At 49.8% G+C, this 10,989-nt stretch overlaps 1 protein-coding gene across 1 annotated transcript in view; it reads right to left on the reverse strand.

The window, feature by feature from the left end:
- Window positions 1-10,989, reverse strand: part of LOC140427371 (G protein-coupled receptor kinase 6-like) — a 256,903-nt gene that overhangs the window by 244,071 nt on the left and 1,843 nt on the right. The window contains exon 2 of the mRNA XM_072512918.1: window positions 9,532-9,627. Coding sequence (XP_072369019.1) covers window positions 9,532-9,627 — 96 coding nt within the window. The remainder of the gene's footprint in view (window positions 1-9,531; window positions 9,628-10,989) is intronic.

Here is a 10,989-nt window from a genome sequence, read left to right on the forward strand (position 1 = left end):
TGTTGGGTGTCTTAAAAAATATTAAGGTAGATAAGTCCCCATGGCCTGATGGGATCTACCCCAGAATACTGAAGGAGGCTGGAGAGGAAATTGCTGAGGCCTTGACAGAAATCTTTGGATCCTCACTGTCTTCAGGTGATGTCCCGGAGGACTGGAGAATAGCCAATGTTGTTCCTCTGTTTAAGAAGGGTAGCAAGGATAATCCAGGGAACTACAGGCCGGTGAGCCTTACTTCAGTGGTCGGGAAATTACTGGAGAGAATTCTTCGAGACAGGATCTACTCCCATTTGGAAGCAAATGAACGTATTAGTGAGAGGCAGCATGGTTTTGTGAAGGGGAGGTCGTATCTCACTAACTTGATCAAGTTTTTTGAGGAGGTTACTAAGATGATTGATGCAGGTAGGGCAGTGGATGTTGTCTATATGGACTTCAGTAAGGCCTTTGACAAGGTCCCTCATGGTAGACTAGTACAAAAGGTGAAGTCACACGGGATCAGGGGTGAGCTGGCAAGGTGGATACAGAACTGGCTAGGTCATAGAAGGCAGAGAGTAGCAATGGAAGGATGCTTTTCTAATTGGAGGGCTGTGACCAGTGGTGTTCCACAGGGATCAGTGCTGGGACCTTTGCTGTTTGTAGTATATATAAATGATTTGGAGGAAAATGTAACTGGTCTGATTAGTAAGTTTGCAAACGACACAAAGGTTGGTGGAATTGCGGATAGCGATGAGGACTGTCAGAGGATACAGCAGGATTTAGATTGTTTGGAGACTTGGGCGGAGAGATGGCAGATGGAGTTTAATCCGGACAAATGTGAGGTAATGCATTTTGGAAGGTCTAATGCAGGTAGGGAATATACAGTGAATGGTAGAACCCTCAAGAGTATTGAAAGTCAAAGAGATCGAGGAGTACAGGTCCACCGGTCACTGAAAGGGGCAACACAGGTGGAGAAGGTAGTCAAGAAGGCATACGGCATGCTTGCCTTCATTGGCCGGGGCATTGAGTATAAGAATTGGCAAGTCATGTTGCAGCTGTATAGAACCTTAGTTAGGCCACACTTGGAGTATAGTGTTCAATTCTGGTCGCCACACTACCAGAAGGATGTGGAGGCATTAGAGAGGGTGCAGAAGAGATTTACCAGAATGTTGCCTGGTATGGAGGGCATTAGCTATGAGGAGCGGTTGAATTAACTCGGTTTGTTCTCGCTGGAACGAAGGAGGTTGAGGGGAGACCTGATAGAGGTCTACAAAATTATGAGGGGCATAGACAGAGTGGATAGTCAGAGGCTTTTCCCCGGGGTAGAGGGGTCAATTACCAGGGGGCATAGGTTTAAGGTGAGAGGGGCAAGGTTTAGAGTAGATGTACGAGGCAAGTTTTTTCCGCAGAGGGTAGTGGGTGCCTGGAACTCGCTACCGGAAGAGGTGGTGGAAGCAGGGACGATAATGACATTTAACGGGCATCTTGACAAATACATGAATAGGATGGGAATAGAGGGATACGGCCCAGGAAGTGTAGAAGATTGTAGTTTAGTCGGGCAGCATGGTCGGAACGGGCTTGGAGGGCCGAAGGGCCTGTTCCTGTGCTGTACATTTCTTTGTTCGTTCTAGATCTAGGAGTACAGGTCCACAGGTCACTGAAAGGGGCAACACAGGTGGAAAAGGTAGTCTGCAGCCATCTGGGATGGCCACTTACAACAAGAAACATGGACGTTCGCAAAGCCTAAATGGAAATATGGACAATGTAAGATTCAGGCTTTATTCCCAAATTGTTACCGACAAAAACAGGCATCAGACCACAGAGAACCCAGGCCACAGATAAAGCTCTAAAAATTTATGTAGACGGCTCCTCCACCGTTGATAATGGGAAAAGGATTACAGGTTATGGCATATATGTAGAAGACGTGCAGGGACGCGCATTAGAGGAGATATCTTTAACGTTGCCAGGACATTTAGGATCGCAGGCAGCCGAGTTAGCAGCCATCGCATACTTTGTGCAGCACCCAGATTCGTTCCCGACCCTAGCAGGCATATCGGACAGTTTATATGTTTGCAACAGCTAGACGGAATTCCTGCCCCTGTAGGAATCTAGAGGATTTATATCCGTCGACGGTAAACCCCTACCCTCAGCGCCATACCTGAAACACATTCTCAAAGCAGCTAAAAACTGCAAATATGGAATCATAAAGGTTAGAAGCCATCATCGTTCCTCCCCACCCTGTAACGTAAAAGCAGACGCCCTAGCAAAAGCAGGCTCACGACATGGTCACTTTTGGCAACCCCCCCGCCCCCCCGAGAGTGCCCCAGTACACGCGGTCCAGGTCTCACAGACCAATATTCAAGATTTGGCACAGGCACAAAAGGAAGACGACTTGCTTAAGGAAATTTTAAAAGGAGACTTCCCAGACTTCAAAGACACTTTGACGGTACACAACGGAATCATATTAAAGAATGGTATTTATGTGGTCCCCACCCAGGACAGGAACTAGATTATTTGTCAATTCCATGATGGACACGGACACCTAGGGATAGAACCCAGCCTTGCCCACCTCAGATCCCTCTGCTGGTGGCCCGATTTAAAAACTGATGTAACCCACTACATTGAAAATTGTTTAATTTGCGCCCAGAACCCAGACAGATATGCAAAGAAAGGTCAGCTAAGACACACCCGCCCTGTTAACGGCCCATGGACGAACTTCCAATTAGATTACATTGGTCCCCCCCACCCCCTGCAGAAATGGATTTAAATATGGGTTGGTCGTGATCGACACATTCACAAAATGAATGGAAGCATTTCCTTCCAGGACAAACACGGCTAAAGCAACAGCAAAAATTCTAACCCAGCAAATATTTACTAGATGGGGACCCACGTAGTATTGAGTCGGACCAAGGTTCGCACTTTACAGGAAGAGTAATGAAAAACGTCCTAAACATTTTTGGAATTCAACAGAAATTTCACATTGCCTGTCCCCCACAATCCAGCGGCATTGTGGAACGCAAGAACCGAACCCTAAAGGCAACACTTAGGAAGATGGTGCAACAGCACAATACAACATGGGACACAGTTCTCCCATTTGCACTGATGTTTATTAGAACCACGGAGTCGAGTTCGACAGGATACACCCTCATGACCAGACTACCCATGAAGGGTACCGAGTATTTATTTGGACTTGATTTGGCCAGCCCCACAGTCACCACCTTTCCCAACAGAAAAGTGGTCCAACAAGTAATGGAAAATATTAAAGCAGCGCAGCTCGCTGCAGCTGTTCGACTAGGCGCTAGGAAAAAGCAGAGTAAGGCCTGCTTTGATAAAACAGTACACCCGGTAGAGTATACAGTCGGACAGCAAGTCATGGTCTCCCTGTACAATCCTAGTTCATTCCTCTCCCCCAAATTTGCAGGACCCCACTCAATTTCTGACAAAATCAGCCCCTCAGCTTATAAGATTACGTATCCAAACGGAAAATCAGGATGGTTTCATATAAACCAACTTAAGGTTTATGGAACTCAGTGCAGCCACTCACACCACATTTCACCGGCAATAGCAGACAACGACGACCCGCTCACTGGCAACCTAATCCAGCCCTCCCCCAGCCAGGACAGCACATCCACAGACACGACTTTGACCCCACCCACAGGGACGACTTTCAGCCTCACACTTGCTTCGGCCGGTAGCGATAGCGACAGTGAAAGCACAACAGACTTACTTGAGATCCCCGACCAATGGCAAAACAGACCAGGCCCCAGTCACTACAGCCCCAGTGACAGTGACCAAGATATGTTTGGCCCCTCAGAGACCATTTATTTGCCACTACCAGAACCTGACCCACCGCCCGACGATAGCGATTTTCCCCCCCCCTTGCCGCTACCGCCCTACAGGAGAAGAAACAATGGCACCCCGATAACTCCAATCAACTGATAAGAAACGACAAAATGGATCCCACATCAGCCCATGCCGCCAGGGCACAGAAACTCCAGTCACGAGTTTGGCAACCGGGAGATGGTGATGACTCAGAGTCTGACTCCCACAATGCTAACCCCTTTACGACCCTTTTCGGAATGGAACCCTGAGGTGTCCAGATGATGAGAGAAAGGAACCGATTGAGATTTACAGTGTCCTATTCCCTGATGGAGCCTGCCCACTTTCTTTCTTTAGTTTGTATTTTTAATGTTGAATGTTTGTCTCTTGTGCGCCTTTTTGTGTCGATCTCAACAAATTTCTTGATGCAGTCATAACTACCCTTTTGACGCCAAAATGGTAGTTAATGGAACAAGTTTGTCGGAAGTCCATAGATATTCAAATTCTTTCCGTTCTTGTAAGGTCACCCAGGCAGTGGAGTAACGGCACTGTGGGCAGCACGGTAGCATTGTGGATAGCACAATTGCTTCACAGCTCCAGGGTCCCAGGTTCGATCCCAGCTTGGGTCACTGTCTGTGCGGAGTCTGCACATCCTCCCCGTGTGTGCGTGGGTTTCCTCCGGGTGCTCCGGTTTCCTCCCACAGTCCAAAGATGTGCAGGTTAGGTGGGTTGGACACGCTAAATTGCCCTTAGTGTCCAAAATTACCCTTAGTGTTGGGTGGGGTTACTGGGTTATGGGGATAGGGTGGGGGTGTGGGCTTGGGTAGGGTGCTCTTTCCAAGAGCTGGTGCAGACGCGATGGGCCGAATGGCCTCCTTCTGCACTGTAAATTCTATGATAATCTATGACCTCCGCCCCCTGAGGACTCCCTATGTATTTGGTCAGCCAAACTCGGGTAGTGGAGCCACGGCACTGATCACCGCCCTACCTGGCGATTCCACCCATTCTTGCCCTGCCGCGCGGCTCATTCGGAAGGTTCCTTTTGAAACTCTTTTACTGTTCTTTTAAAGTGTGGTTCAAAGAATGCACTTGGCCACAGTTTTTGTTTGCTTTCCAGCGACCCTTCGGTCACTAACCCCCAACTGCTATTTACATTTTCAAACACTTGGTTGAAACAAATTTGCTGCTGGGAAAAACTATCTCAACACTGGACGGAGAAATTGTCCGCCCACCCAGCGCATCAACCACAGGCTGCGAGAGTGCTCGCACTGTGACAGAATTTCTTTCTCGGAGGTCTTGTCTCCCAAAGGGATGATTTTTGTTTTTAAAATGAGGGTGTCACAAATGGTGACAATTCTAAATGGGAAATTGATGTTAATAAGAAACAGACAGACAAACGAGATATTAAACAACAAGATAATAACAGATATTATGCTTGTAGCCCCAGGAATATACAAATATACCAGGAGACAGAGGAAGACAAAGACAAAATGAAGACGGACCTGATGACCTGCATCATGATCGTCGTTGGATCACTACAGTTGGGCGCATTATCAGCCCCTATATCCTTTACCACACAGGTCCTAAACATAACCACCCAACGCGATACCCCTAGCCCGGACACTACACCACACATAGAAACAGCCACTGATACTCCCACATGGTGCGAAAACACCAGAAAGTGGTATTCCCTTTCTTACACGGTAGAAGCCCTATTGATTATAGCAATGCTTTGCAGTGTCGTACAGACACTTAGGCTTCGGAAATGGCGAAGGAGAGTCTCCCGCCCCCCAGTATACACACTCAGAGCCCCTTTCCTCGGACTTCAACAGACCCCACACTCTTTTTGAACCCTTTTTCTGACTAATAAATTCCGCGGTTTTCAAGACAAATTACTTTCTCTGTAAATGGCATAAGTGGGAAGTAGAAATGTGATGCTGCTATTGTTTATTTTGGACTGTAATATAAGCTCTTTTGGTTATTAGCAGCATAAGTGTAGTTTAGGTAAGGACAGTTAGAGTTTCCCCTTTGTGTAAAGAAGTTGAGATGTATGATTGAATGTTACAGTGCCCCCTTAGAATTTTTATAGATGTGTGATGTATTAAAAACTTAGGTAAATGTTCCCATCCATAGGATAGAGTCGAATAGAACCTGTCCTTGAATACAGGTACCCGGCACACCAGAGAACAGAAGATGATTCAGCAGTGTGATCCATCACGCTTCGTGTTTAGGATCAAGAGGGCTGACTGTTGCCATCTGGGATGGCCACTTACAACAAGAAACATGGACGTTCGCTAAGCTTAAAGGGAAATGTGGCCATACAAGATTCAGGCAGGCACAGAGCCTGAATGTATATTTGTGAGCAAAGAATCCAGACAGCATCGAAACCCCCAACCGATTAGCATTTTAATGGTCCATCTCCGTAAGACAAAGGATTGATACTCAGGTAACCGATATAAGTCCAGACATTTCGGCGCCACTCCCTTTACTCAGGAAGCATAAAACAGCAAGGTCAATGACAGCTTAGGACACGCCCAGCCATCAAGGCACCTGCCCCTTTATTGGCTCAAATCGAAGACAGTGATCGAGAACTGCCCAATTAATAGGGTCCAAACCTAAGGACCGCCCAAAAGAGCGCAAAACTCCCCAAGGATAAAGAGAGACACTGCCATGTGTTCGATCTCTTTTGGACCTGGCGCTCCAGCAACATCAATCTCCAATCGCAGCACCACGACCAGAAGCAAGTCCAAGTTCAACGCCCGCTACCAGACGGATGAGCCCAGCTGAACCACAGTTACTTCTCCAGACCCTGTGGATCCAGATTCGAACAAAGGCCACTGTTCCTCTGACCTAAGCCGTTTGCCTGAAGTTAAGTATTGTCATAGTTGTTCGGTGTAGTTTAACTAGTAGTGTTCATGTTGCATGTAGAAGTCAATCTTGTGTGTAAATAAAGTATTATTGGACTTCCGGTGACGGCGGGCGGGAGCACAATGGAGAGCTCCCGCTCGGGAACGGCATTTTCGGGGCTTTAAGCCCAGTCCCAGGGTCCACGGAGGCGGCAGAAGAAGGGAGAAGGCACGGAGGAGGCACTGTGAAGACACAGGAGGGAAAAAAACCCAAAGGAAAATGTCGACGGTGAGTAAAAAAAAAACGGCCGAAAGAAAACCAGCTGGAGGTCCGTCGGGGAGTGGAAAGGTCACCGCGGGGTCACCAGGAAAAATGGAGGCTGGAGCACCAGGGAAGGCCGCACTGCTTCCGGCTGAAGAAATAACCAAGGTGATGGCTGCGGAATTTGAAAAGCAGTTGGCGCAGATTGCGAAATGCATGGAGACGGTGAGGAAGGAGATGAGGGAGGTTTTGAGTGTGCTGGTGGAGGAGGTGGTTTCCCCGGTGAGGACGGAGGTGGCGAGCGCAGTGGCGGAGGTGTGAGAGCAAGGGGAGGCGCTGAAGGAAGTGAAGGAGACGTTATTGCAGCACGGTGATCAACTTGCCTCTATGGGGAAAGAGATGCGGAATGTGATGGATACTAACAAGGATCTGCGAGGAAAAATGGAAGACCTGGAAAATAGATCCAGGCGACAGAACTTGAGGATTGTGGGGCTGCCCGAAGGAGTTGAAGGACCGAAGCCGACTGAGTATTTTGCCGCGATGCTGGCAAAACTATTGGGGGAGGGGGAGGATCCCTCCCGATATGAACTGGATCGGGCTCATCGGTCGTGGAGGCCTTTACCAAAGGCAAGTGAGCCGCCAAGGGCAGTGACTCTGTGCTTCCGTAGGTACAGGGTGAAGGAGAAGGTCCTGAGCTGGGCCAAGCAGAAGCGGGTGGTGCAGTGGGCTGGAGCTGGTATACGTGTATACCAAGACTTTACGGTGGAGCTGGCAAGGAGGCGGGCTGCCTTCAACCGGGTGAAGAGGGCACTGTACATTAGCAAGGTGCGGTGCGGCATTGTATATCCAGCGAAGCTGAGGGTGACTTACAAGCTCAGGGACTTTTATTTTGGAACGGCGGAAGCTGCGGAGGAGTTTGCGAAAGCAGAAGGACTGTGGCAGAACTGACAAATTGAGGAATGACCATGTGCCGATGTAACCTCATGACTGTATTTTCTTCTTTTTTGTATCACTGCGCGCGGGTGCAGAGATTAAAGGAGCCAAGGTGGTATATATTTGAACAAGGGAAGGGACGGGACTTTCACTCGAAATGAGAGTTCTTTGGGGTGTAGGTGGATATGCGGGGTTTGTGTGCTAAAAGGGGATCTTTGGGCTTTCCTGGGGCCGGGCAAGCGGGGGCCTCCACGCTGGCCGGTTTGTGCCGGCCAGTGAACGGGAGTGAGGTGGGGGGAGGGGCTGCGGCCATCGGAGCCTGGCAGAACAGGGTCCGAGTGGTCTAGCCGGGGTGGAAAGTTGGGGGGGAAGGAACCGAGGTTGGGGGAGGAGTTTTACAAGAGGCAGTGGACGGGGGGCGCTGGAGACCTGGGGTTGGGGGGTGGGAGCTGTGTAAGATTAAGGGTGACTACGGGTAATCCCTGATTCCTTTTTGTCATTTGTTTATGTAAACATGCGGGTTGCGGTTTGGGGGTTGGTGGTAGATGGGATTGTTGTTATTATGGGGACTGACATATCTTGCTGATTATTGTTATTGTTGATGGATGTAAATGTGGAGAAAATGTGAAAATGGAGGAGAATAATTTTTTTTTTAAAATAAATAAAATAAAGTATTATTGAACTTGGAACGAACTAACTGGTTGTTGGGTCTTTGATCGATATCGGTTGAACCTTGTGGTGGTATCATTTGTTACCTGGTGACTCTGAAAGCAATATAATATCAATATCTAGACAAAGAAGGGCAATCTTATTGACTGCCATATTTATAGCGAGTAAAAAGAGCAACATGTCAAGAAGGCATACGGCATGAGCCTTCATTGGCCGGGACATTGAGTATGAAAATTGGCAAGTCATGTTGCAGCTGTTTAGAATCTTAGTTAGGCCACACTTGGAGTATAGTGTTCAATTCTGGTCGCCACGCTACCAGAAGGATGTGGAGGCTTTAGAGAGGGTGCAGAAGAGATTTACCAGAATGTTGCCTGGTATGGAGGGCATTAGCTATGAGGAGCGGTTGAATAAACTCGGTTTGTTCTCACTGGAACGAAGGAGGTTGAGGGGCAACCTGATAGAGGTCTACAAAATTATGAGGGGCATAGACAGAGTGGATAGTCAGAGCTTTTCCCCGGGGTAGAGGGGTCAATTACTCGGGGGAAAAGGTTTAAGGTGAGAGGGGCAAGGTTTAGTGGAGATGTACGAGGTAAGTTCTTTTACACAGAGGGTAGTGGGTGCCTGGAACACGCTGCCGGAGGTGGTGGTGGAAGCAGGGACAATAATGACGTTTAAGGGGCATCTTGACAAATACATGAATAGGGTGGGAATAGAGGGATTACGGACCCAGGAAGTGTAGAAGATTTTAGTTTAGATGGGCAGCATGGTCGGCACAGGCTTGGAGGGCTGAAAGGGCCTGTTCCTGCACTGTACTTTTCTTTGTTCTTTGTCACGAGTTAGGGCAAAACAGTGAATTTTCAAATTGGTTAAAAAGGTTAGATTAGTGTACACAATATGTCTGTATCCTCAATACATGTACCATCTGCAGCATCCAGTGCACACTCCAGCACAGATCTCAATATCAGCATTAAAAGCGAACCTTATTGTTAAGACCACTGCCCCGGTTCCCTGGCAGGGAACAAGACTCACCAATGTACTGTCTCAGCTCCTCACACAGGCTGATGTGGGGAAATTGCAACATCTGCCGCCACTTTTTGCTCTTCCCTTGCCATTTCCCACCTCCCCCTACAGAGGGGAGAGAGAGATCACAGTATGGTTCACATCATTGGCAAGAGGTAGGGAGGGGTTCATAGAATGTCTCATATCATCACCAAGAGAAAGAAAGGGTGAGAGAGAGAGAGCAAGTGGAGAGAAAGAGAGAGACAGAAAGGGGCGAGAGAGAGAGGAGAATAGAGAGAGGAGATAGAGATAGAGAGAGGGGCGAGAAAGTGGTGAGAGAGAGGGGCGAGAGAGAGGGGGCAAGAGATAGAGAGAGGGGAAAGTGAGCAAGAGTGGCGAGAGAGAAAGTGGAGACAGAGAGAAAAAGGGGCGAGAGAGGGGCAAGAGAGAGAGGGGCAAGAGAGAGAGAGGGGCAAGAGAGGGGAGAGGAGGAGAGAGATGGGCGAGAGAGAGAGGGGCGAGAGAGAGAGGGGCGAGAGAGAGATGGGCGAGAGAGAGAGGGGCGAGAGAGAGAGGGGCGAGAGAGAGAGGGGCGAGAGAGAGAGGGGCGAGAGAGAGAGGGGCGAGAGTGAGAGGGGCGAGAGAGAGAGGGCGAGAGAGAGAGGGGCGAGAGAGAGAGAGGGGCGAGAGAGAGAGGGGCGAGAGAGAGAGGGGGCGAGAGAGAGAGGGGCGAGAGAGAGAGGGGCGAGAGAGAGAGGGCGAGAGAGAGAGGGCGAGAGAGAGGGGCGAGAGAGAGAGAGGCGAGAGAGGGGCGAGAGAGGAGAGAGAGGGGGCGAGAGAGGGAGAGAGAGGGGCGAGAGAGGAGAGAGGGGAGAGGGGAGAGAGAGAGAGAGAGGGGCGAGAGAGAGAGAGAGAGGGGCGAGAGAGAGAGAGAGAGGGGCGAGAGAGAGAGAGAGAGGGGCGAGAGAGAGAGAGAGGGGGCGAGAGAGAGAGAGAGAGGGGCGAGAGAGAGAGAGAGAGGGGCGAGAGAGAGAGAGAGAGGGGCGAGAGAGAGAGAGAGAGAGGGGCGAGAGAGAGAGAGAGAGGGGCGAGAGAGAGAGAGAGAGGGGCGAGAGAGAGAGAGAGAGGGGCGAGGAGAGAGAGAGAGAGGGGCGAGAGAGAGAGAGAGAGAGGGGCGAGAGAGAGAGAGAGAGGGGCGAGAGAGAGAGAGAGAGAGGGGCGAGAGAGAGAGAGAGAGGGGCGAGAGAGAGAGAGAGAGAGGGGCGAGAGAGAGAGAGAGAGGGGCGAGAGAGAGAGGGGGGCGAGAGAGAGAGAGGGCGAGAGAGAGAGAGAGAGGGGCGAGGAGGAGAGAGAGAGAGAGGGCGAGAGAGAGAGAGAGAGGGGCGAGAGAGAGAGAGAGAGGGGCGAGAGAGAGAGAGGGGCGAGAGAGAGAGAGGGGGCCGAGAGAGAGAGAGGGGCGAGAGAGAGAGAGGGGGGCAGAGAGAGAGA

The sequence above is a fragment of the Scyliorhinus torazame genome, chromosome 7 (genome assembly GCF_047496885.1).
Source record: "Scyliorhinus torazame isolate Kashiwa2021f chromosome 7, sScyTor2.1, whole genome shotgun sequence".
In the NCBI taxonomy this organism is placed as follows: Eukaryota; Metazoa; Chordata; class Chondrichthyes; order Carcharhiniformes; family Scyliorhinidae; genus Scyliorhinus; species Scyliorhinus torazame.